At 53.2% G+C, this 25,433-nt stretch overlaps 2 protein-coding genes across 9 annotated transcripts in view; one reads left to right on the top strand and one right to left on the bottom strand.

Moving 5' to 3' along the window:
- The window catches only part of FBN3 (fibrillin 3), a 54,460-nt gene extending 47,681 nt beyond the window's left edge, over nt 1-6,779 (top strand). For 4 of the 6 annotated variants that reach the window (XM_072721575.1, XM_072721571.1, XM_072721572.1 and 1 more), the window contains 5 exons: nt 2,044-2,172; nt 2,268-2,387; nt 3,832-4,066; nt 4,616-4,802; nt 5,786-6,779. In XM_072721575.1, the coding sequence (XP_072577676.1) occupies nt 2,044-2,172; nt 2,268-2,387; nt 3,832-4,066; nt 4,616-4,802; nt 5,786-6,124 (1,010 nt within the window). In that variant the 3' untranslated portion in view covers nt 6,125-6,779. The remainder of the gene's footprint in view (nt 1-2,043; nt 2,173-2,267; nt 2,388-3,831; nt 4,067-4,615; nt 4,803-5,785) is intronic. The other 2 variants (XM_025985663.2, XM_072721574.1) reach the window with 1 other exon arrangement.
- Nucleotides 6,780-8,250: 1,471 nt separating this feature from the next.
- On the bottom strand, nt 8,251-17,388 carry CCL25 (C-C motif chemokine ligand 25). Of its 3 annotated transcripts, XM_072721570.1 has the most exons (7): nt 17,254-17,388; nt 12,095-12,139; nt 11,538-11,636; nt 9,598-9,715; nt 9,345-9,478; nt 8,892-9,017; nt 8,251-8,689 (listed from the first exon to the last, which is right to left on the bottom strand). In XM_072721570.1, exons 3-7 carry the CDS (start codon nt 11,605-11,607, stop codon nt 8,682-8,684), a joined length of 456 nt encoding a protein of 151 aa, XP_072577671.1. In that variant the 5' UTR covers nt 11,608-11,636; nt 12,095-12,139; nt 17,254-17,388; the 3' UTR covers nt 8,251-8,681. The 3 variants fall into 3 exon arrangements, with proteins under 3 accessions (XP_072577671.1, XP_025841443.1, XP_025841442.1); XM_025985658.2 differs by lacking the exon at nt 17,254-17,388 and having other exon boundaries at nt 12,095-12,185; XM_025985657.2 differs by lacking the exon at nt 17,254-17,388 and having other exon boundaries at nt 11,538-13,417.
- Nucleotides 17,389-25,433: the final 8,045 nt, after the last annotated feature.

Below are 25,433 nucleotides of genomic sequence, written 5' to 3'. Positions count from 1 at the left end.
TCCTGGGACTCCAGGGCCGAAGGCAGGCGCTAAACCACTGAGCCACCCAGAGATCCCCTAGCTGTCCCTTTCTAGAAGCCATTTGCCTTGCCCTCTAGCAAGAGGCAAGCTTGCTATTGTCGCGGACAGTCCCCGCCAGCAGGGAATCCAGACAGAAGCAGACAACAAGGTTACACTATAGCGTGTTGGAAGGTGACCTGTGGCGTGACAGAAAGAAAAACTAAAGCGGAGCAACGAGATTGGGAAGGCTGCAATTTTTCACCCAGGGATCAGGAGAAGCCTCATCAAAAGAGACATTTTACTAAGGGCTGAAGGAAGTGAGGAAGCGAGCGGTGTGTCCATGTGGGGAAGAGCCTTCTGAGCCTTGAAACGAGATGCGTTTCCCTTTTTCTGCGCAGTAAAGTTATTTACCCTGTCTCCGAAGAGGAGCACACCTAACGTGGCATTGGCACGTGTGCACTCACCCCATGCACCCGGCCAGCTCACGTGGGTCTCCTCTCCCACAGATCGAAGGCTCCAGATCACCCATAAGGAACACCTGCATAGCCTGCACTCCTCGTGGGTGGGCTTGGGCTAACTAGCTCAGAGGTCGGCAAATTTTTTCTATAAAAGGGCCAACAGTAGATATTTTCGGGCTTGCGATTCATGCAGCCTTTGTTGAAAATCCTCAGCCTTGCATTCGTAAATCAAAAGCAGCCATAGACAGTGCATCATCATAAATGAATGCGCGTAGCCACGTGCCAATAAAATTTATTTACGACAAACAGCCAATGGGCCAGACTTGGGTCTCAGGGCCTCTGTTCGCTGATGACTGAACCAGAAGATCAAACTGACAGGACCACTGGAGGCACCCGGCCACCTGACGCTTGGTTTGCTTTGCTGCGTGCAAGGGAAAGAAACCACAGTAGAGCCAGATGCTGGTCTCTGTGGCCCCTCAAAGGACAGCTCAGACAGGAGGGATGAACCCATGAGCAGATACAGGACCCCTCTGGCTTAGAAGCCGCACGCCAGTGTTTTGTACCCAAGAGAGATTTCAGGAGGTCCCCAACGGGAAGTGTCTAGTGTCAGGAATCTTCATACTCTAGAAGGCCAAAGCTAGGGTCGCCCGCCAGGAATGTGTGGTGCACCCCTCCCACCCCCACCCCGCAAGCCCCAGCTTGGGCCGTTACCACCGTAGCAACGTTGTGGGGTAACCAGCCTTGTCTCTGCTTGCCCGGCTGGAACAGAACACCCTAGACCAGGGCGCTTAAGCAACGACACGTAGCGCTCACAGTTTGGGAGGCTGCAAGGCCAAGGTCAGGGGGCCAGGACGGTGGGTTTCCGGTAAGGGCTCTCCTCTTGGCTTGCAGACAGCTGCCCTCCGCTGTGTGCTCACATGGCAGAGAGCGCACAAGCTCTCTGGTGTTTCTTCTTACAAGGGCACTCACGCCATCCTCAGGGCCTCACCCTCACGAGCTCCCCTAAACTTGCTCTAAAGCACCTCCCAAAGGTGCCGCCTCCAAATACCATCACTGTGCGGTTAGGGCTTCAACATATGAATTTGCGAGGCCTTCGGCGGGGGGGGGCCACATTCCATCGATAACTCGGGTCAACATCTCATGATTGTTGAGTTTCCAGGAGGACAGAGGGCACTGGTAACCCCAGGAAAGGGGTTTCTGTTCATCTTTTACTCCTGTGCTCGGTGCCATCCCAAGTCCTTTATGCGATGACGTCAATGTCACGGAAACGCAGCCAGGAGAAGCCGTAGCTGGGGCAGCAGGCCCGCAGAGGGCCAGTCAGCCCCCCCACCCCCACCCCTCCACTCACACAGCTCTGGAGGTGGGCAGGAGCGATTCAGACGTGAAGTCCTCAATGTGCGTCATTTCACCCATTCAGGGCAGTTCCGTGAGGTGGGGACAGTTACGGATCTCATTTCACAGAAGGGGAAACTGAGGCACAGAGAGAATCAGTGACTTGCCCAAAGCCACACCATCCATCAGGCAATGGGCCAGACACAAATCCCCTAACCGCCAGGCCATCCTGCCCGTTCTGTGTCCCCTGCAGACAATGACGAGTGCTTGGCTCAGCCTGGCCTGTGTGGCCCTCGCGGGCACTGCCACAACACGCCAGGCAGCTTCAGCTGCGAGTGCCACCAAGGCTTCGCCCCGGACAGCTCAGGCCATGGCTGTGAAGGTAGAGCTGGGCTTTGGGTGGGGTCCAGACCCCCGGCTGCGCTTCAGGGTGGGGGGTTGCCCGGCGAGCCCGCTGGCCCTGTCTGTGTCTCGCAGACGTGGACGAGTGTGACGGGCCCCATCGCTGCCAGCATGGCTGTCAGAATGAGCTGGGGGGCTACCGCTGTGGCTGCCCCCAGGGCTTCACCCCGCACTCCCAGTGGAGCCAGTGTGTGGGTGAGTGTCCAGGACTGGGAGGTACCGGGGGTGGGGAGGGCATCAAAATCCGTCGGGGCGGGCAACTGGGATCCACTCCCACCCAGGACCCCGTGACAGGCACAACTACCTAGAGGACAGATGGGCCGGCCTGGGAGGTAGCGCGTCCCCCAGCCCACTGCTGGGGAGTCCGGGGGCCACAGGGCAATGGCAAAGTTCAAGTCCGGTTCGTAGGGAGTGGTGGCCAGGAGGGCTCAGCTGCGAAGGATTCTGAGTCAGCGCCAGGATCGATCAGCGATGCCTGCCATGAGCGTGGCAGTGGGCGACGGGAGCGTGCGTGCCCGTCTTTGCCACGGCCGTTGCAGAGGCCCTCAGCCTGGGGGACTGGCCTTCTGCACCCCGTCTTCTCCATCGCATGCTTCTCTTTGTGCTCCGGGCCCTCCGGAGGGCAGCCTCATCCTTACCACCTCTCTCTGCTCCTCCCCTGCAGTCTGGCTTTCACTCTCTGCCCCTGTGGGGCCTGCTCTCTGGAGACCTCCCCACCTCCCCTGCCCCGGGCACCACCAGGGCACTGGTGCCTGCTGCTCCCAGACACCCTCCTCCCTCCGCCTCTCTGGGGCGGCTGTCCCTGCCCTCCAGCCGCCTCTCTGACACCGCCTTCTCTCTGGTCCCTCCTCCTGCCCCGATGGTGGGTCCAAGGCTAAGTTGTCCGTCTTTCCCCTGCCCTCTGGCGTCTGGCCCCCGGGGAGGGGACCACGCAGACCTTGGCCTCCACGCCCGTCCCTCCTGGTGGGCAGGCCTCCCCCGCTGCACACTCATCCCTCCCTCCGTCAGCTCTGGCTTGCCTGGGACACGCCTTGCATCAGGCTCTGAGGCTGCAGAAGTGGGCCAAGCAGCAGACGCCAGCCCTGCTCTTGGGGTGTCTACCCTAGTGGCGGGGACAGGGGTTAATCAGGCCGGTCGTTCTCATTGGGGAATGGTTCTGCCCCTTTGGGGACACGTTGAAGTATCTTGGAGACATTCTGCTCATCACGACGGGGAGGGGGGTGCTCCTGGAACTGAGTGAGTGTGGGCCAAGGATGCCACGCAATGTTGAATGGTACACGGGACAGCCCCCACCATAGAATGACCTGGTCCCAAATGTCACTAGTGCCAAGTAAGAAACTGCGTTCCAGATCGTCCCACCATTTCAGATTTCTGGGAAGTTTGGAGAAATGCTTTGAAGGACAACTATAAGGCTGGGGGAGTAAAGGAGTGTAGGGGGAGAGGCCGACCTAGTCCGCCCTAGACCCCCCCCCCCCAGGCTGGTGGAGAACCTGATGGAGGTTGACGATGACCCAGGGCTCTGAAGGAGGAGCCAGAGTTAACTGAGCGTGGACTGAGCTGCGGGAAAGGGCTCTGGGGGTGCAAAGGCCGCCCTCCTGCGCCCCACGTTTTCTCTCTGTGGCTCTCTCCCACTCAACAGACGAAAACGAGTGTGTGCTGTCCCCTGCGGCCTGCGGCAGCGCCTCCTGCCACAACACGCTGGGTGGCTTCCGCTGCGTCTGCCCCTCTGGCTTTGACTTTGACCAGGCCCTGGGTGGCTGCCAGGATGTAGACGAGTGTGCCACACGGGGCGGCCCCTGTAGCTACGGCTGTGCCAACACCCCTGGCGGCTTCCTGTGCGGCTGCCCCCAAGGCTACTTCCGGGCTGGGCAAGGGTAAGGGGCTTGAGCAGGGTGGCCACGGGTTCCCAAACCCTGCGAGAGCACGCACACACACACATGAACCCATGTACTCATGCATTTACACACATGTGCCCAGAGACCTGAGCACAGAGCCTCACGGCACTTGTATCGGTGCACACTCAGGCTCACACCCGAATTTGGTGTCATGGCCTTCATGGTATTCCTGTATACTTGCAGGTGCCCAGTGGTAGATGCACACTTCTCTGCAATACCCTTGAGCACATGCACGACTCACACCTATGCCAACACACCTGGGCACCCTTAGGCACTCTCAGTGGGCATGCATCCGCATCCTGGGGTGCCTGCAGGTTCACATCTGTGCCCAGTAAGCTAAGGGGTTCATGCACATATACACACATCTCTTGTGTCGGTGCATGCAAAGGCACACCTGCTCATTTACACGCCAGCACCCGTCCCCACAAGCAGTGTGGCTCTGAATGGAGAGTGGGGGTCGGAGAGGGTGGCTGGGGAGACCCCACCAGCCTGCCCCTGAAGACCCACCACCCCCTTGTCCTGGCCCAGGCACTGTGTCTCTGGCTTGGGCTTCAGCCCCAGACCCCAGGAGACCCTGGATGAGGAAGAGCTGCTCTCATCCGAAGCCTGCTATGAATGCAAGATCAATGGCCTCCCTGCTCGTGACCGGCCACGACGCAGCACCCATGGTGACCACCAGGTGGGGCAGAATGAAGGCAGGAGTGAGACAGGAATGGTGGGTCTGAGGAACTCTCATTATTAACGAAATATGAGTCTATTACTTTGCCTTCTTTTCCTTATTACTTTTGCTTTTTTTCCCTTTTCCTGGAAAAGAGTGGCCGTATCTGTAACCCCATCGTTACCACTGTTTTCTGTAAGCTGTGTCTGTAGTGAGTGAATGCAGTGGTTGTGGGGGCTCCTGGGATGGGCGCCCCCCCAGTGAATATGGGCTGAGGTGGGCTGGCCCTGGGGCTTTGCCTGCAATACCCACGAACTGCCAGCAGGTGTCAGCAAGAGCACACGTCTGAGCAACACTCCCTGGGGCCAGGGCCTAGGCCCCTGAACCCAGGGGCAGGGTAAGAGGAAGAGCTTTCACAGGAGCCCAACCACCAAGCACTCCTCACCATGTAAATGAGGCAGGGAACAAACCCAGCCCTGCCCAGAGCCAAGGAGAAAACAGATCACCTCCTGTAGGACTGGCTACGTCACCCAGCCTGTCACCCAGCCTGTCACCCAGCCCGGGGCCGGCCTGCCATTGAGGCTACTGGCTTATTCAGGGCCCTGTCTGGCTGCCAGGACCAGGAGCGCACTCAGAGCCGCTCGCATAAAGAGGGGTTTGTCATCTACACACAGGGTGCTCTCAAAGAGCCCAGATGCAGGAAGCGTAGTAACCCACCCCCTCCCCCACCCCGGGAACCGGAAAGCTATCGAGCAGCTCCTCTGGTCTCTCTCACTGTGTAGGCCTGAGCGTCTACCTGCCCATCTTTGCTTTCCACTGGGGGACCAGCCTCCACCATCCTCATGCCTCTGTCTGTGGCCCAAGCTAAGGCTCGGCCTGCAGATGGAGGCCTAGACAGAAGTCAGGGCAGAGAGGGTTCCAGATTGTCCTCCACTTGAGAGACTGGCTGAAATCTCCCCTTGGCTGTGACCCCGTGGCCCCTACCCACTGCATTCCCATCCTCCCCGCGTGACCATCACCTGCCTGGTCTTTGCCCACAGGTGAGCCTGGCCAGCCTTGACTCCGAGGCCCCGCTGACCTTGGGCCTGAACCTCTCCCGCCTGAGCCCCGCTGGGCACATCCTGGAGCTGCGGCCAGCACTGGAGAGCCTGGGGGGACGGGTCCACTATGTCATCGCCCATGGCAACGGGCCAGGTTTCTTCCGCATGCATCACCTCCAGGGCCTCAGCTCCCTGCAGCTGGGGCGTCGCAGGCCCGGGCCTGGAACCTACCGGCTGGAGGTGGTGAGCGTGGCAGGGCCCTGGGGCACCTGGCCGGAGGGGCAGCGGGTGCCCAGCGGCGGGGCCTTGCGGCTAAAGGTACAGCTGCAGCTGCTGTAGCTGAAAGGAGCCCGCACCTGCCGCCGGACCCAGGCCCCTCCCGCAGCCCCCTCTCTGGACTCCCTGCTCAGGCACTGCCCCATCCTTGCCTCTTCCGGCGGGATTTTGGGGAAACTGAGGTCACTCCGCTCGCTGCACATCTGGTGTGGAGGTGTGCCCCAGGGCCCCTACTCCTCCTCCCCTCCAGAGTGCCAGATTCTGGAGTGGAGGGACTGATCCCACCGGCAATGGGATCGCTGACCAGGTGAAACCCCAAAACTCAGGAAGAGTAACATACAATTCTGCAACCTCAGGCGAACCCAGCCGCTGCCCAGGGGGACCCCTACTTTCAGTCTTCCCTGGAGACCGCCGGAAGCTGCAGCATGCACCTTCCCCCGCCAACCAGGGGCAAGGAGGGGCCTGAGATTCCCTAAATCTTGTCAATCTCAGGCGTTCACTTCTGCACTGCGCCGTGGCTCTTCCGCAGGGGCCAGTGGGCCCCGGGAACGGGCGGCTGGGTGGGCCTGGGGCTGGACCCTCGGAGCCAAAGAGCCCGTGGGGCCCCGGCTGGGGTTGGTGACACACAGTCATTCCCCAGGCCCCTGGTCAGGTGGGCTAGGATGCCGGGTTGCTTTTATATCAGAAGCAGAGACGACAATAAAGTTATTTTGGGTTACGTCGGCCTCTTTGGCGTGTTCTGGAAGTCAGGAGACGCTGCCGTCAGCAGGGCCAGGTTGGGCCCCTGGGTCAGGGAGCAGGAGGCCTCAGGGGTAGGAGCTTTGGAAAGCTGGACTTCAGCCCGGGGCTCTGAGGAGAAAGCGGGCAGGTAAGACACGGGTGAAGGTCACCTTCCACCTGAGGAGGTGGGGGACACGGTCCCAGGGTGCAGGCAGGTTCTGCGGACTTGCCACCCATGAGTGGCACAGAGCCAGGCTGCGGGTGGCCACCACCGCAAGCCCTCGTGGGTCTGCTAGTACTGACGACAACGACAACGGCTCTCAGCTCTTGCTGCCTGACCACACACGACGTGCCAGGTCACCATTCCTGCCGAACTGGTTTAGTTGTCATCACAACTGTGGGGAATAGGGGCTGGTATGCTCATCCCCACTTTACAGACTGGAGAACCAGCTCGCAGAGGTTAAGCAAGCTGGCCAAGGGGACTACAGCTTGCAGGTAGTAGAGCCGGGGTTCAAAATAGGGCAGCTGCGCCAGCCTCGCTGCTGTCCCCCGGCCGGGCCATCCTGCCTGGTTCCCAGCTGGGCTGCATCTACCTGACCCGGTGGCCCAGCTCAATGCCAGGAAACCGTTGATGTGTGGTCCACGCATGCGCATGCTGTGCGTGGCACAGACGGTAGTACTTAAAAAATAATAATAATTAGTTCATTTTTAAAATAATCTCTATACCCAGCGTGGGGCTGGAACTTACGACCCGGACGTCAAGGGTCACATGCTCTACAGACCCAGCCAGGTGCACCCTGATCCTAGCGTACTTAGTCCCCAATAACTTGTATGAGAAAAGCAGTGATGTCACCCATTCACAGGGGGTGGAAGCAAGGCTTAGAGAGTTTGTAGAATCAGCCCGAGTCGTCTACAGAGCCCAGTGGGGCGCAGGTGTGACCCAGTGACCCCAGACCGCCTCTTATCCTTTAGAGATGGAGCATTTGGTTTTCATCTGGAATGTTCTCTCATGGTGGAGACAGGCTGCCTGAGGACAGGACAGTGACCTGGCCCCTGAAGTGTGGCCCTGTCTCCCCCTGCAGACTGGTCACTAGAGTCTGGTGCCGGGGCTCTATTCTCAGCCCAGTTCTGGTCCACTTGACTTAACAGGAGCTTTTCTGGACTCCTGTCAGGAGCTTGCAGAGGGCTCCTCTGCAGCAGCCAGTCTCACTATATATAGCCCAGGGATCTGAGCAGAACAAGCGCAGGGACCCCTGGTTTAGAGGCGAGGAAAGAGGCGCCAAGAAGAGTGAGCAGTTTGCTCAGGGTCACCAGCTGGACTTGCACCTGGGCCTGCAGCCAGCATGCCCCCCAGGAGCCATTAGCTGTGAGGACTGCCAGCTCAGGTCCAGGGGTGGGATGGTCCCGGGGGCTTCAACACAGACTGGGGCAGCACCTCACACCCCATAATGAGACGCGACAGACAGGAGTGGCATCTCACCAAATATTTATTTAAAAACCATAGAAAATCACGGCCTGGGAGGAACAACCCTGAACGGACTGGTGCTCTGCAAGGACCGAGAGGGACACAGGCAGGCGTGGCCCAGGGTGGGTGGCAAGGGGCTACAGGTGGGCCATGTATTGCCGATGATCCACGGCAAGACCCCATTGCCCTGCGCTGACTGGTTCCTGGAGCAGGCTTGAGGTAAGTAAGGTCAGCTCCGTCCTTCCAGCTGCCCAAGGAGCAGGATGTGCCAGGGGTGACAGCAGGGGGAGCCAGCTGTAGGCTCAGGCACAGGCCACGGAGATCTGGCCCGAATGACAGGGAGGCTGGGGTACCGGGAGCCCCAGAGGACAGATGCGGTAGAGAGAGAAAGGTCCAGCCCATCTCATGTGGGGCTAATCCTGAAGACGCACAGGCTCACGGTCCTGCAGGGGGGATTGGAGAGGCCGGCAGGTGACCGGGATTGCAGTGAAGCTGGGTTAGGGTAGTGAACAGCCACCCAAGTGTCGGCCTGCAGGGCTGACCCCAGACCCAACCTCCTTGGTCCTGGAAGGGAGTCCAGGTGCTCACCCAGTCTGTGCTGATCGGAAGCTCTCATTCCTCAGCAGGGATGATCAGAGTCCTTACCTGGATTAGCCATGTTCAGGAAGGAAGTTTTCTTCTTGTTGCTTCTGGTGGACCTGCTGGACTTGGACTTGGAGTGTGCTAGCCTGGACATTCCAGTGTTCGACCTCCTACCTCCCAGATGGGAGTCTGTCCAAGAGAGAAAGAAATAGATGAGAGCTCTACCCATACCCTTTGAGCACCTGGATCCACCCAAGCCTGAAGCCGTTGGCTGGTTACTTGAGCCGATGAGTTTCCCATTTGCTTGAGTTTGCCATCTCTAACGATTAAGAAAAAGTCTTGGCTAAAAAAGTCGGTCATGCACTCAGTCTCCACTCACCAGCCATTGGCCCCCTTTGGGGTGGAGGCAGCTGTCGGCACGCTGGACTGCAGTCCCCTCCTTGGGGGTTGAGAAGCCCAGGAGCCCACAGCAGGGAGGGGTTGGCCTCTTAGATGCTGGGTGTGGGTGTCACCCACCTTGGAAGTTTCTCCGGGAGCCTAGGTGCTGCTTTGAGTGGGTGTTGTTCCGATTATCCAGAATCTTAAACACATCTGGCAACCAGTTGACTCTTGGGTTCACACACAGCATCTTGTTTTTCGGGAAGAAGAATCTGTGGGGGGAGGGGGCGAGAGGGTTCCCAGGTTAGGGTGTGAGCAGGGAGCAAAGTCGTGGACGAGACACACACCCCAACCCCACCCCCTCCACACGGGCTCCCACAGTCGTACTCACATCACAGCAGGCAGGTTGCAGCTCCCGCTCACTTCCTGGCGCTGGTAGCCCTGGGCACGCATGAGCAGGCGGGGCCTAGCACGGTGGTGGTAGGCTAAGCAGCAGTCCTCGGAGACACCTGCAAGCACGACCCATGGGCTTGTGTCTCGCGTGCACGTGCACGTGCGCTCCGCGAGGACGGCCACAGACGCAGGCACCCGCAGACATACCACAGCCCTCCCAGGCCCAGCGGAGGCCAAGAGACAGCCCAGCTGATAAGGAGGCCAGTTCGGCTCACCTTTGGCCCCTGATAGGGGGGCAGCTGGCAGGAGTTGGAGGGGATCCATGGGCTGTGAAGGGCCCAGGACCACAAAATGAATGAGGGGCCAAAGCCACTCCCACTCCTGTGCTAGGGCAAGGAGCATAGATGTAACCCCCTGGCGGGGTGGGAGGGGCCAGCACTCCCCACCCAGGCCCTTCTAAAATGAACCATCTGCCTCTGCCTCTCTTCCCCATCAGAGTGACCACTCAGTCACCAGGCCAGAAACCAGGAGGTCTCTGTTCCTTTAGGCATTGGTCGAAGAAAGCATTTCGAGTTCCTGCTGGGTGCTAGATGTGTAGACAGACTCAGAGGGGAATTGGACCCAGGGCTGTCATGGGGATCTCCCAGCCTGGTGGGGAGACCCAGAGGTCGATCTGTGCTGGGAGGGGGAAGAGCAGGGACCTAGAGCAGGATATGCTTGGAGGAGGAGCTGCTGGTGTCAGCAGCCCCCCCCCCCCCACCGGCAGGGTAAGCAAGTGAACCTGAAGTGGCAGGTGGTGCAGAGGCCTTCAGGGCTCTCTGAGACCCATCCCTCTGCTGACCCCTGAGTTCTGGCAAGGATGGGGGAGCAGGAGGGCTTGAGCACTCCCCTGCATCTCTAAGCCCTGGCCCCAGAGGGCAAGGGGCAGTGGTGTCAGAGGGACCCTGGGCTGCACTACCAGGCAGGCCAGGGGGCCACTCTGCCCCCAGGATCAAAGGGCCCCGGGCTGGGCCTGGCTCCTGGGATGGGTCTCTGATAGCAGGACAATGGGAAAAAAGCCCAGCCCTATCCTGGGCAAAGGTAAGGTTAGCTGGAAGCAGGGCTAGGGCTCTCAGACCTGGTGAGGGGCAGGTGGGGCAGGCAGGGCAGGTGGGGGTGGGGTGGGCTATGGGGCTTTGACCAAGCCAGGGACCCTGCTCAGCCAGTGCTGGGGCTCAGCTGCCTCCCCTGGGACCCTGTCCTACATCCTGGGCACATAGGACACAGTGGCAGGGCTCTTGATAGACACCCAGAACTGGCCTTTGGTCACCAAATCCTCATATGCCCAATAGAGGGAGAAGAGAAGAGACTCCCTGTTAATAACAGTAATGGTTATCATTGTTGTTGCTGGGCCCTAGGCCAAGAATTTTGCAAATATCAGCCCATTGGATTTTCATGTCCCGTCTCTGCAGCGGGAATTCAGAGCCCCACTTTGTAGATGGGGAAACCGGGGCTCATAAAGACTGAGTAGTAACTCTCAGCCAGACCACAGGGTAGTCTATGGGGGTGGAGGGGGACTTACTCCTGTCGGGTCACATCACTGCAGTGTGTCCCTGGCCATACCCAGCTATGCCACCCCTGGGAGCTGTCTCTGCTCCCCACAGTCCCTGGTTGGGCTAAGTCCCGGCAGGGAGGCCTTGGGTCACGGACCGTGCAAGAGGCATCACAGGGTCTCTGGAAGAAGGGACTAGGGGGAGTCTGCATCCCCAGGGAGCTGCACAAATGCCAGGAGGTTCTACATCCCTGGGTGTGGGGGGGGTTGTCCACCAGAATTCAGTAGTGGAGCCGGAATGGGGGAGGCTTCTGGAGGAAAGGAGGGACAAATGGAGGAGGGCAGGAAGGATGGATGGGGAGAGGAGGGCTCCGGGGAGGCAGGGTAGGTATGGCTCAAGACGTTACCTTGAGTGTGGACAGTAGACCAGGCACCCATGAGGCTGGCCACCAGGCAAACCAGGAGCCACAAGTTCATAGCGCAGACTGATCCTCCTCCTCGGGTGTCTTGAGGAATATGGGAGAGGTAGGGGTGATGAGGACCCCAGATGGACAGCAGCAGGCAGTGGGGATACCCCCACTGCCTCAAGTCCAACCCCAGGGCCCTCTGCAAAGGAGATGGGCAGCACAGAATAGGGTCAAGTCATGCTGGTGGGGCGCACGGCTCGTCTCAAGCCAAGATGGGGGGAGGACTCACCAAAGCCTCTTGGGGTCTCAGGAGCTGTGCCTGCTGGGGATATCCAAGCTCTCCAGCCCAGCAGGGCAACAGGCTTCACAACCTTTATAGATGGGGCCCCACCCTGTGGCCTCCTGCTCTCCTCCACCCTCCCTCGTCCACCCTCCCCCTTCCCTCCTCCCACCTCCTTTGCTTTGGGCTTCTCCGGTTTTTCTCTTTCTAGCTCCTCTCTCAGATGTCAAGGTACACATGGAGGGAGTTGTAGGCACCTGGGGACAAGGGGACTTACTTCAAAGAGCTGGCAGGAAACACTGGCTCTCTTCTCTCTCCAGTGCTTGGATGTAGACAAGGGTTGGCTCCCTCAGTGATTAGAGGCAAAACCACACAGACAGACAGACCCAGGCCACTTGAAGGCTGGCTGCCGGAGGACCCCCTCCCCTTGACTTCTTCCCTGGTCCAGTCCTCTCAGCGCCCCTGCTTTCTCCGCAGAGCACCCTCTCACCTCCCTTCACTCCCTCTCCTGCTGCATACCAGGGCCTACATCTGCTTTGCGCCAAAGGCCCCAGGCTGCCCAGACCCTTTGCCTTGCACAATGGGGAGCCTTACAGCTCTACAGAAATGCCCTGGTTTTGAGAACCAGCAAATCCACAGAAACAGAAAATAAAATCAGTCTTTGCCATGGGCTGGGAGGGGAGAGAACAGGGGTTTGTAACTGCGAATATAGTAAATGCTCAAACCTTACCCTTTCTTTTTTTTTTAAGATTTTATTTACTTAGAAAGAGAGCGAGCACGAGTAGTGGGGAGGGGTCGAGGGAAAGGGAGGAGCAGACTTCTTACCCAGCACAACTCCCACCACATGGAGGACTGGATCCCGGGACCCTGGGATGATGACCTGAGCCAAAGGCAGATTGGGCCACCCAGGCACCCACTTTCTTCTTGCCTTTTTAATATTTTATTTAAAAAAAATGTATATATGTATTAGAGAGAGAGAGTGCAAGTGGTGGAAGGGGCAGAGGGAGAGTGAGGATCCTCAAGCAGACTCCCCACTGAGCACAGAGCCCCAAGTGGGGCTGATTTCAAGACTCTGAGATCATGACCTGAGCTGAAATCGAGGGTCTGACGCTTAACTGACTGAGCCAGCCAGGAACCCACCAGCATGGAGCTTGAATCTGCAACCCTGAGACCCAGAGTCCCAGGCCCCACCCACTGAGCCAGCCGGGGGGGGGGGGGGGGGGGGGGGGGGGGGGGGGGCCACAACCTTAGACTTCCAAGGGGTGCAGTGTAAGGTACGTGAATTTTCTCCAATATTCTCTTGAGAAAAATGCTAACAACCACCCCAACAAAGAAATGCTCGCCCCGGGTAAGCACGGAGGCACGAAGCAAAGCCCGACCCATCTAGCAGGCACGGTTTTCCTTCCCCGGGGTCAGCGTGGCTCACGGAGCCAGGGGCGCCGCGGGTGGGAGTGGGCTGTCGCTGTCGCAGCAGGAAGGGGGCTCCGCAGAGACCTCACAGCCGACGGCTCTGAACTTGTACCTTGTTATCGCTTGCAGCCGTAGCTACACCGCTAAGGATATCCACTGCCCGCTCCGCTGCGCGGAATCGCGAGGCTCTGGGGGCGGGGCCTTAGCGCGGGGCGGGGCCTTAGCGCGGGGCGGGGCTAAGCAGGGGGCGGGGCTTGTTGGCCCCGCCCCTCCCTCGTCCCGCGCGACCCCAGTCCCTCGACCTCTTGCTCCGGGTGGGGGCGGCGGGGCGGGACGCGGCTCCGCGTGGCTGGGGGCGTGGGGACGCGGCGTGGCGGGCCCGGCGGCCTCTCCGCTCCGGCCCACTGCCCCGGCCTGCCCGCAGCCGCCCAGACGTGGCGTGACCCAGACCTGGCCGGGCGCGGGCGGACAGGTGTTGGCGCGGTCTTGGGGCCGGCGCAGGTGTCAGGGAGGCGGACGGGACGCTCAGGCCCTGGGTCCTGACGACCGCAGCTGCCGCGTGTGCCGGCCAGGTCCTCACGACCGGGGCTGAACCGGGAAGGAGGGCGCCCCTCTGTTCCTCCAGCTGCTGGAGGCGCTAGGGGTGGACTCCTACAGGTGTGACGCGAGCGCAGCTGGGGCGCGCCGGGGTGCGGGGTCCGAAGCCGCCTCCTGCCTCCCGGTCCCCCGGTCCCCAGCCCCGACCGCGAGGGCCGTTGGGGGTGGTCTCCAGCCTGCAGCTGAGCCAAGCTGAGGGACTGACCACCTGCCAGGGCCTGCAGGTTGGAAGGGCCCGCGAAAGCCTTCCTTCCGTGAGCCCAGCTCAGCTCTGGGGGAGTCCTCCTCGGGAGGGAACCGCCAGTGAGTGCACACAGGTGGTCCAGGCAGAACCGGGTGGGGGAGGATGGGCTCTGTGGTGGGGAACCGAGTGAGGCCCTCTGGAGGCCGACTCCCATTTCTCTGCTGGAGAACCCTCCCAGGTGTCCAGCGTTGGCCCGCTTCACAGAGGAGGAGACAGAGGGTCAGGGAAGCTCTGAGAGTCATCAGAAGGCACAGGGGCACTGGCCAAGTGCCACCAGCTGCAGGCTCCTCCTGCAATTGCTGTTGCGTATTAGATCCCTGTGCTGCCTACAGCTCTCCTGAACCTCTGGTGCCTCCAGGTCCCTGCTCAGGTGGCCTCTGAAAGCAGCAGCCAGGGGCCCTCTCCCCCTCACCTCCCCACTGCCCCACACCTTGTGGTTGTGCTAGGCCTGGACTCCTGCTGTGCCTAGTGGCCTCTCCCTCTGGCCCAGATGCACAGTGGTTACCAGACAACTGGAGGGAGGAAAGGGGTTTTTCCATGATGTCTTGCAAGCCTCTGGCTGGCCTTCAGGGACTTAATTTATAGACTGTCCCTGTGTGACCCCTTTCGCTGTGTTCCTGATGTGGTTGACCCTGCTGCCTCCTGGAAAGCTGGCTTTGAGGGGCTTCCCCTCTCAGGCTGACCAGGGGTCTCTGTGTTCCATGGGGTAGCTGCAGTGACTATCCAGATGGGGGCCAGGCCCTCTAGAGGGACTTGGGCCACCAGCACTGATTGTGAGCAGCCTTGGCCTCTGTCCTGGTGCTCTTCCTGCTCCTACTGGACGTGTGGGGGACAGGCCAGCTGGACTGCCCCAGCTAGGAATGTGGCCTATTGCCGAGCCTGTCAGGCTAGGCTTGAGGCAGAGGTGGTACGGAAAGGGTGGTGGGCTCTGAGGGGAGAGGCCCACAGTGCCCTCCAGGAGACCCTCTGTGAAGCTGAACTCCATTCACCTCTTCCACGCAGATTTTCTGGGTGCCTCTTCCATGCCAGCCATTTGCTAGGCCCCGGGGTGATAGCAGTGAGTAAGCAGATATGTCCCAGCCATGAAAGATGACAGTGATGTCACGGATCCTCACTGAACATCTGTTGGGGGCCATTTGTTATCTTATTCATTCAGGAAACACTTAGCAAGTGCCTACTGTATGCCAGGCACTGGGCTGGGAGCCAGGGAAAAGCAGTGAAGGAGACAGATGGTCCCAGGGTACAAGAGACAAGACAAGCTGCAAATATGAAGCAAGATACCCTGAGATTAGGAACACTGCTACAAATCCTGGTGTGACAGGAAAACACTGGGGATGGGCTGGGTTCCTCAGAAGAAACTGGCCTGAGATGACAACCGCCCTATAGGATTAATATTCATCCCCATTTTACAGGGAAAACACAACCAACTACAGCTCAGAGAGGCTAAGTCATCTCCCCAAGTAAGCAGGGCCGGATTCCAAGCTCAGCTCTGACCCCTTCATTCTGCATGTACTGATCGGGGGCTGGATTAAGCATATCTTGGGGCACCTGGGTGGCTCAGTCCATTAAGCAGTTGCCTTCAGCTTGGTCATGATCTCAGGGATCCTGGGATCGAGCCCCAGTTGGGGATCCCTGCTCAGCAGGGGAGTCTGCTCCTCCCTCTGCCTCTCCCCCTTGCTCTTCCTCTCTGTCAAATAAATAACTTTTTTTTTTAAAAAAAAGCATGTCTTTAAAACAGTTTTTAATATTCTATTTTATATAACCCTATCTATAACAATATTATCATTTCCACATGTTAATATGATCCATTATGATCAAATAAGAACAGTTAATCAGATGCCCCGACCCTTTTTGGCATAGTAAATCTTGATTGTACATTTTGCAGCCCATTAGCCACACGTGGCAGCTAGTGTCTAACCTGGTGGGCTGGCCAGTTCTCGCCACAGATGCCTGTCAGTTCATAATTTTACACTGATTCTTTTCAGTTTTGTTTTTGTATTAAGACTTATTATTATTTTTTTAGAGCAGTTTAATCCATCCAGTGACGCTGAGGGGAAGATACAGGGATTTCACACCATACCCTTTGCCCCACATATGGACAGCTTTCGTTATCAATATCCCACACTGGACGGTGCATTTGTTACTATCAGTGAACCTGACTGACAAATCACTATCATCCAAAGTCCACAGTCTACCTCACGGTCCACACCTGGTACGGTACATTCTACAGTACCATTGATGGCCATCGTCTCCTGATCTGTTAGTACGTTTCAACAAACACGCATCCATCTTTATGGTACTATACAGAGTATTTCACTGCCCTAAAAATCCTCTGTGCTCCAAGCATGTCTTTTTTATGATGTTTTGATAGCCAGGGTCCACTTGATGATAGAAGGACTGCCCCTCCCAGGGCTAGCAGATTCCTAGAGATAGTAATTGTCTCATGAGTGCGCCTCCCATATGCAAACCAGCAGGTCCAGAGCCCACGCCTGAGCGCCCTCCTTTATGGATCTCACTCATAGGATGTCCTCACTCACTCACATCATGGATGTCCCCTGACCTGATCATCCCAGAACCAGAGACTAGACAACTGAGGGACGGCCCCTATACCCCAGAGCCTGCTGAAGTCATGCGAACCAGCCAGGCCTGAGCCTGCACGTGCTGCCTCACCCACTCCCTCTCACAGAATACAGAGTACAGGCTCTTACCCACGTTCTTTCCTCACCCCTTCTGCCTCCTGACCAACTCTGTTGTGTCCCCATGTGGCCCTGTGTGGCATGGTGTGCCCCCTCCTCTTGAGATCTGAGAGTAGCAATCGATCCTTTTATTATTATTTTGAGAGAGAGAGAGAGAGAGCATACGCATGTGAGCAGGAGGTGGGGCAGAGAGAGAGAGAATCTCAAGCCGACTTCACACTGAGCACAGGGCCCAATGTGGCACTTGATCCCATGACCTTGAGATCATGACCTGAGCCGGAGATAAGAGTCAGACACTCAGGTGACTGAGCCACCCAGGCGCCTCCGCATTCTATCCACCCCCCCCACACCCCGCATTCTATCTTTTTAGTGGCCATCGCCCCCTGATCTGTTAGCCTCACCATATCTGAAAGGGAATAAAAGCTATGCTTTAAAGCGGGTGCCATGGGATATGCAGAGAGCTGGAGAGAGAACAGATAATCGACGTACCACTCCCCATGTGAGGCTCACAGATGGTGGGAGGACAATCACAGGATGCATGGTCCACATTCTAGAGGGATGTCTGCACGCAGGCTGTGGGGATGCAGAGGGCACCCCACCAGGTCTCCAGAGAGAAGAGCTACTGAATGGAGACCTGCAGGGCAAGCAGGTGTTAGGCAGACGTCAGACAGAGCACGACGCCAGAGGGAACTGCTAAGTGCAGGATGGCTGGGGCGGGAGATGGGGTGGGAAGAGATGGTCTATTCAGGGCCTCACCTACTGAGCCAAGAAGGGTGACCTTCATCAAAAGGGCGCTAGGGAGCTGCTGACGGAGTTAGCTGGGGGAGGGTTGCGGTCAGTTCTGTCTGTATCTGAGCTCTGCCAAGGTCATGAGAAGATGCAGTGTGGGGACATTAGCCCAGGCAAGAGAAGACTCAAGAATAGTAGCTTGTCTTCCTACGGGGGCTGTGAGGAAGGTCCTTTCTTTTTTTTTTTTTTGGAAGGTCCTTTCTAGTCCCTTTCATGCTCTACAGCAACGAGAAATAATTCAGGAAATGTTTACCAAGATCTACTATGTGCCAGGTTGGGTAGTTACAACACAGCAACAAGACAGATTTAGTCCCTACTGTCATGGAGATATTTTAGTTTTATTTTTCTAACAATGGGCTTACAATAGCATCTGATGAATGCTGAGATGACATGAAACAGGGACCCAGGAAAGAGAAAAAAAACAAGTAACTAAACTCAGAAATGAAAATGGGGGAGGGATGCCTGGCTGGCTTAGTCTGTAGGGCATGCATCTCTTGATCTTGGGGTCATCAGTTCAAGTCCCACACTGGGCAGAGAGATCACTTATAAATAAATAAATAAATAAATAAATAAATAAATAAATAAATAAATAAATAAATATTTTTTTAAAATGTGAGGCATAACTACTGCCCTTACAGAAATTTTTTAAAAAGATTAGACTATTATGAACAGTTGCATACCAATTAATTAGATAATCTGAATGAAACTAGCAAACTACCAAAATGGACTCAGGAAGAAATAGAAAATCTGAAGAGGGCTATTGAAGGTAAAGAGATTGCATCGGCAATCAAAAACCACCCAACAAAGAAAATCCAGGACCAGATGGCATCACTGGTGAATTCTACCAAACATCAAAAGAATGAACACAAATCCTTCTCAAACTCTTCTCAAAATATAGAAGAGGAGGGAACACATCCTAACTCATTTTATTCTATGATATCAGCAGTACCTTGATACCATAGCCAAGCAAAGACATGGCAAGAGAACTATAGACCAACATCCCTAGTGAAGAGGAAAGCAAAAATCCTCAACATATACCCCACAAACTAAAAATACATTATATGTTCACTAAATTGAATTTAAATTAAATTTAAAAAATCCTCAACACAGAGTTGCAAGCGAAATCCAGAAGTATATTAAAAGGATCACATGGGATGCCTGGGTGGCTCAGCAGTTGGGTGCCTGGCTTTAGCCCAGGGCAGGATCCTGGAGCTCCAGGATCAAGTCCCACATCGGGTTCCCAGCATGGAGCCTGCTTCTTCCTCTGCCTCTGTCTCTGCCTCTTTCTCTCTCTGTCTCTCATAAATAAATAAATTATCTTAAAAAAATAAATAAAAGGATCACAAAACATGAACAAGTAGATGTGTCTTGGGAATGCAAGGATAATTCAATATTTGAAAATCAATTTAAGATGGCACATTAATACAATGAAGGAAAAACTACACGATCACCTCAACTGATGCAGGAAAAAGCATTTGACAAAATCCAACACCCTTTCTTGATAAGAGCACTCAACGAATTAGGGACGGAAAGAAACTTCCTCAACCTCAAATGGTAAAGGGCACCTACAAAAAGACCCACAGTGGGCAGCCCGGGTGGCTCAGCGGTTTAACGCCACCTTTGGCCCATGGCATGGTCCAGGAGACCCGGGATCGAGTCCCACATCAGGCTCCCTGCATAGAGCCTGCTTCTCTCTTTGCCTGTGTCTCTGAGCCTCTCTCTCTCTCCCTGTGTGTGTCTCTCATAAATAAATAAGTAAATAAATAAATAAATAAATAAATAAATAAATAAAATCTTTAAAAAAAAAAAAAAAACAAAAAAAGACAAAAAGGCCCACAGTGAATGTCACACTCAGTGGTGAAGCTGAAAGCTGTGCCCCTAAGATCAGAAACAAGAAAAAGATTAACATTTTCACCACTTCCGTTTAACACTGTGCTCAATGCTGGAGTGGGAGCAATTAGGCAAGAAAAGGGAATAAAGAAGGCAATCAAGTTGGGAAAGAATAAATGATATTCACAAATGACATGATCATTTATATATAGAGAGAGAATCCTGAAGAACACACACACACACACAATTAGAGCTAATAAAGCCAGTAGAGTTTGCAGAATAAAAGTTCAACACACAAGAAAATCAGTTGCATTTCTACAAAATAGCAATGGGCAATTGACAAGGAAATTAAAAAAAAATTCCATTTACAATAGCATCAAAAAGGATAAAATACAGAGAACTGCAAAACATGCTTAAAGGAATTTAAAAACCCAAGGAAATGGAAAGGCATCTCCCTGCTTGTGGAAGACTTGACACTCTTAAGATGGCAGTACTCCCCAGCATGGTCTACTGGTTCAGTACAATCCCTCTCCGAGTACCAATGCCCATTTCTGCAGAGATGGAATAAGAGACTCTAAAATTCATAGGGAATTGCAGCACTGAGCACTGAGTCACGTAGGGAAGTGCTGAGTCACTATACTGCATACCTGAAACTAATAAAATCCGGTATGTTAACTGAAATAAAAAAAAAAAAAGTAGTGTTTAAATTCCACATACCTGAGAAATTTCCAGCTTTTTTTTTCCTGTCACTCATTTCTAGCTTCATCCCACTGTGGACAGAGAGGATGGCTTGTATGGTTTCCACCTTTTAATATTTGTTGTTATTTACTTTCTAGAAGATGTACTCCATGCATTTGAGAAGAATGTGTGTTCTGCTGTTGTTTGCTGGAATATTCCCAATATATAGAGTAGGTCTGGTTAGGACTGCTGTTGAAAATGGAGTACTGAAGCCACCAGCTACGACCGTAACAGAATCCGTTTCTTCCTTCAATTCTGCCAATGTTTGATTCCTATTTTCTGGGCTCTGTAGTTTGGTACATATATGTTTATACTTCTAAAAAAATTTTTTTAATATTTTATTTATTTATTCATGAGAGAGAGAGAGAGAGGCACAGACAGGCAGAGGGAGAAGGAGGCTCCATGCAGGGAGCCCAACATGGGACTCAATCCCGGGACTCCAGGATCACGCCCTGGGCTGAAAGCAGGCGCTAAACCACTGAGCCACCCAGCGTTCCCCCCACCAATTTTTTTTTAAGAAAAAAAAATTTTTAAGCAATAACATCCAACATGGGGCTCAAACCCACAACCCTGATATCAAGAGTTGCACACTCCACCCACTGAGCCGGCCAGGTGGTGGTAGGTATAGGTTTATAATTTTTGTATCTTCTTGATAGACTGACCCTCTTATAAACAGGTAATGTTCTTATTTGTTTCTCATAACAATTTTTGACATAAAGTCTATTTTGTGTGATATTAGTATAGATATCCTAGCTCTCTTTTAATCACTATTTACATGGAATATCTTTTCCCTTCACTTTCATTTCAACCTATTTGTCTTTGGATCTAAAGGGAGTCTCCTGTGGAAAGCATACAGCTGGATCACGTCTCTTATCTCTCCTGTCACTGTCTGTCTGCCTTTTCTTTGGAGAGTTTAATCTATTTATCTTTAAAGTAATTACTGATAAGAAAGGACTTACTTCGGCTCTTTCATTATTTGTTTTAAGGGTATGTCTTGGGGCACTTGGGTGGTTCAGTGGTTGAGTGTCTGCCTTTGGCTCAGGTCATGATCCCAGGGTCCTGGGATCAAGTCCTGCATCAGGCTCCCTGTGGGGAGCCTGCTTCTCCCTCTGCCTATGTCTCTGCCTCTCTCTCTGTGTCTCTCATGAATAGATAAATAAAATCTTAAAAGAAATAAAGGTATGTCTTATACCTATTTTGTTCCTTAATTTGTTCATTATGGTTTTCTTTTGTGTTCCATTGATTTTTTATAGCATACCATTTTGATTCCCTTATTTCATTTTCTGAAAATAACGTTTCATTATTTTCTTACTATTTACCTAGGAGTACAGTTAATATCTTCAATTTGTGACGATGCAGTTTAAATTAATACAGATTAGCTTCAACAGCATACAAAATTCTGCTCATATATAGCTGCATCCCTTCCCTTTTATATTGTTACTGTCACAAATTACATTTTGATACACTGTATTGCCATTAACATACCTTTATAATTCTCACTTTATGCCCTTGTTTCTGAAATCATACTTGGGGGGAAAATGAGTTGCAAAACAATAATACTGGCTTTAATATTCACTTATGTAGTTACCTTTCCAGTGTTATTTCTTCATATGGCTTTGAGTTGCTCTTGAGAAGGACTTTAGTATTTTTTTTTTTTTTTGGTAGGGCAGGTGTACTAGTTACAAAGTCTCTTAACTTTTGTTTATCTGGGAATATCTTAGTTTCTCTTTCATTTCTGAAGGCTAGTTTTACCCGATACAGAACTCTTGGTTGAAAGGTTTTCCTTTCAGCACTTTAAATAACATTCACTGTTTTCTGGCCTCTGTGATATGTGATGAGAAATCAGCTGTTGTGCTCATTGGAGATCGCTTATATATAATGAGTCACTTCTCTCTTGCTGCTTTATAAAGGTTCTTTTTGCCTTCCTTTTCCTTTTTTTTTATAGAGTTTTTTTTTTAAGATTTTATTTATTTATTAGAGACACACGTACAGAAAGAGAGAGAGAGACAGAGAGGCAAAGACACAGACAGAGGGAGAAACAGGCTCCATTCAGGGAGCCTGACGTGGGACTTGATCCCTGGTCTCCAGGATCACGCCCTGGGCTGAAGGTGGTACTAAACCGCTAAGCCACTGGGGCTGCCCTTCCTTTTTCTTTTTTAAAAAAAGATTTATTTATTTTAGAGGGGGGAAAGGCAGAGGAAGAGAAAAAAATCAAGCAGACTCTGCACTGAGTGCAGAGCCTGATCTCATGATCCTGAGATAACTACCTGAGCCGAAACCAAGAGTTAGATTCCTCACCAATGTTCTACCCCAGTTGCCCCTCCTTGTCTTTATTTTTCAATAATTTGGTTTTAATGTCTTGGTATAGATCCCTTTGATTTTTTCTGCTTGGTGTTTGTGGAGCTTCTTGCATGTATAGATTCATGGTTGTTACTAAATTTGATCATTTTCAGCCACTACTTCTTTGAATACTTTTTTTTTCTCCCTTTGCAATGCCCATTATACATCCACTTATACATTTGCTGGTGTCCCAAAGGGGTTTCAGGTTCTGTTTATTCTTCATTTTTTCTTCTTTTGGCTCCTCAAACTGGATAATTTCATTTGACCAATTCTCAAGTTCAGTGGTTCTTTCTTTTGCCCACTGAAATCTTCTGTTGAAATTCTCCAGAGAAATTTTCATCTTGTCTTACTTTCCAGCTCCAGAATTTCTGTTTCTTTCTAATAATTTCTATTTCTTATTGACAGTCTCTATTTGATGACACATCATTCTCCTAATTTCCCCTAGTTCTTTGTGGTTCCGTTTAGCTTTTTGAGCATATTTAACACAGTTGATTTAAAGTCTTCAAGTCTAATGTGTGTGTGTCCTTAGGGATCACTTGTTTGTTTCTTATCTTCCTGCAAATGGGCCATACTCTTGTTTCTTGGCATGCTTCATTTTTGTTATGGTTGAAAATTAGGCAATTTGGATAATGCCTAATTTACTAAAAATGTAGTAATTCTGTAAATCAGATTTGTCCCCCTCTGGGTTTGTTGCTATTGTTGTTGGCTGTGGGTTGCAGTTATCTGAGTGACTTTTCTGTAATATTTTAAAAACTGTTTTCTTGTGTGTGGTCTCTGATGTGTCGGTTCCTTTAGCTTCTGATCAGTAGTTGTTGGACATTTAAATGCCTGAAGGAAGAAGGAGGCGAGGAGGAGTGGGAAGAGAATGAAAAAGGTGAAAAAGGAGAGAAAGAGGAAGAAGGCAGGAGGGAAGGAAGGAAAGAAAGGAGACAAAGTACTTTCCTAGTCTTTGCAGACTGTGTTGGACACTCCATGACGCCAAGCCAGGTTGTTTACAACTCTGTGTTGGCCTTCACTTCCTGCCTGTGGTACGCCTAAAAATCAGCCAGAGGTGAACACTTAGGGGCTTCTAAAATCTTCTGAGTATGCATTCTGCCGCAGGCATGGGAGGTTTTTCAAAGTCATTATTCCCCAAAGTAACTCCTCCTCCAGGTAACTCCTCCCCCAGCTTCTCCTCTCAGACTTTCAGCAGGTCTACTGTTTTATCCCAACTGTAATCTTTTCCCCACATGGCAGCACCCTGTTCATTTGCCTTCCAGCTGTAGTCAAGGGATGCCCTAGACTAGTCCCTTCCTGCATTGAGAGTTACAACGTGGGCAAAACAGGGGCCAGTGCCTTGCATCATTCCATCAAGGAATCCCCAGACAGGTCAAAGCAGATGCACACAAGTCCTCAGGAACAAGGGATTTTTGTTTCGTTTTGTTTTGGGGGAAGACATTAACAACTGACTTTTATTTGAAGCAATGGCACAAGTGAAAGAAGTGAAGTGGATGTCCTAACACAACTGAGAGAAAAGCGAATGGTGAACACAACTCGTGTGCACCACCTGGCGCCGAAGTCACTCCTGTGGTGGTGGGGAAGCCCACCGAAGGCTCAGCTGTCATCACTGGCCCCAGGTGTCCTTGTCAAAAAGACACTCTGCCATGCAGGGGTTCTGGGACCCCATCTTGTGCAAGCTGGTTACGTAGTCACCCAATTCTTTGACAGATTTCACCTGCCCATTCGGTGTAGTTACATGAATGACTGGGCCATTTTTGTCAGTGGACACTTGGTACAGTTCCAGTTGTGACCAATTCATGTTTTTCTCCCAGCATAACCTATGCTCCACTGTATCTGGCCTGCTCTCCCAGCCACTGCAGTCTGGTTTCCTGATATCCTTTTTTGTTGTTGTTTTGTTTTGTTTTGTTTTAGATTTTTATTTATTTACTCATGAGAGACAGAGAGAGAGAGAGGCAGAGGGAGAGCATGCAGGGAGACTGACATGGGACTTGATCTCAGGTCTCTAGGATCAGGCCCTGGACTGAAGGCGGCGCTAAACTGCTGAGCCACCCAGGCTGCCCCAAGGTTTCCTGTGGGTCCTGCAGTTTCTCAGCACCATCCCTCTCCTTGTGAGGTTGGTGAGGAAAATCAGTGGTGACATTCCTCCTTGACTGCAGGACTCTTGCACCTCTTAACCACTGGGCTATGGGGTGCCTCTGCTAAAAGAAAGGGATGGGGATGTCTGAGTGGCTCTGCAATGGAGCATTTGCCTTTGGTTCAGGTTGTGATCCTGGGGTCCTAGAATCGAGTCCTACGTGGGAGCCTGCTTCTCCCTCTGCCTGTGCCTCTGCCTCTGTCTCTCATGAATAAATTAAAAAAAAAAAAAAAAAGGAGGGGATGGGGAAGCTGAGGAGTCTGAAAGCCCCATGGGGCCCCAGGCTGTACCCAAATTGACAGCAGCAGGGTGTCAGGGCTGGCTAGGTGGGTGGCGTGGTGCTCGGCCCAAAGCTGTTGTGCGTCTCTCTCACGCTGGCTCTGGAAGCCAGAGCAGTGGTGGCAGCTGGTCACCAGGTGTGTGTTTGGGTGCTGTGGAGAGGGGCTGTATCTGGAGGGGAGTGGTGGCTTTATCCTGGGCTGCTGGTGCCAACCAGTGCCAGCCAGCATGGTGGTAATGCCAGCTACCTTGCAGGACTCAAGCGGGGTGCTGCAGAACTTGTGATGCCAAGTCTAGATGAAAGGACCTGTTGGGTCACCTCTTGTTCACGTGAGCTCTTGTGGGCTTTTAGCTGAGCAATCAGTCCCTCCTCTTCTGGTATAACCACACAAGTAGACCCATGCATCCACTCCTGCCACCTCTTTTGTACCACATTTTCTCCTCTCTGCCCATCCCCAGCCACAGATCTGTCCCTCAGTGCTTTAAGATGTAGATTTTATTATTCAGGGATGGTGAGGCTAACAGATCAGGAGACAATTGCCATTAGTTTGTTACTCAC

The sequence above is a fragment of the Vulpes vulpes genome, chromosome 9 (assembly GCF_048418805.1).
Source record: "Vulpes vulpes isolate BD-2025 chromosome 9, VulVul3, whole genome shotgun sequence".
NCBI classification, from domain to species: Eukaryota; Metazoa; Chordata; class Mammalia; order Carnivora; family Canidae; genus Vulpes; species Vulpes vulpes.
The sequence above is the reverse complement of the archived record's forward strand: the minus strand, read 5'-3'. Positions and strand labels throughout refer to the sequence as shown.

Coding starts and splice junctions, on each gene's coding strand:
- CCL25 (XM_072721570.1), bottom strand. CDS start 11,607: ATGAACTTGTGGCTCCTGGTTTGCCTGGTGGCCAGCCTCATGGGTGCC. Junction 9,479..9,597: donor TGCAACCTGCCTGCTGTGAT/GTGAGTACGACT, acceptor CTCCCCCCACAG/ATTCTTCTTCCCGAAAAACA. Junction 9,018..9,344: donor CTCCCGGAGAAACTTCCAAG/GTGGGTGACACC, acceptor TCTCTTGGACAG/ACTCCCATCTGGGAGGTAGG.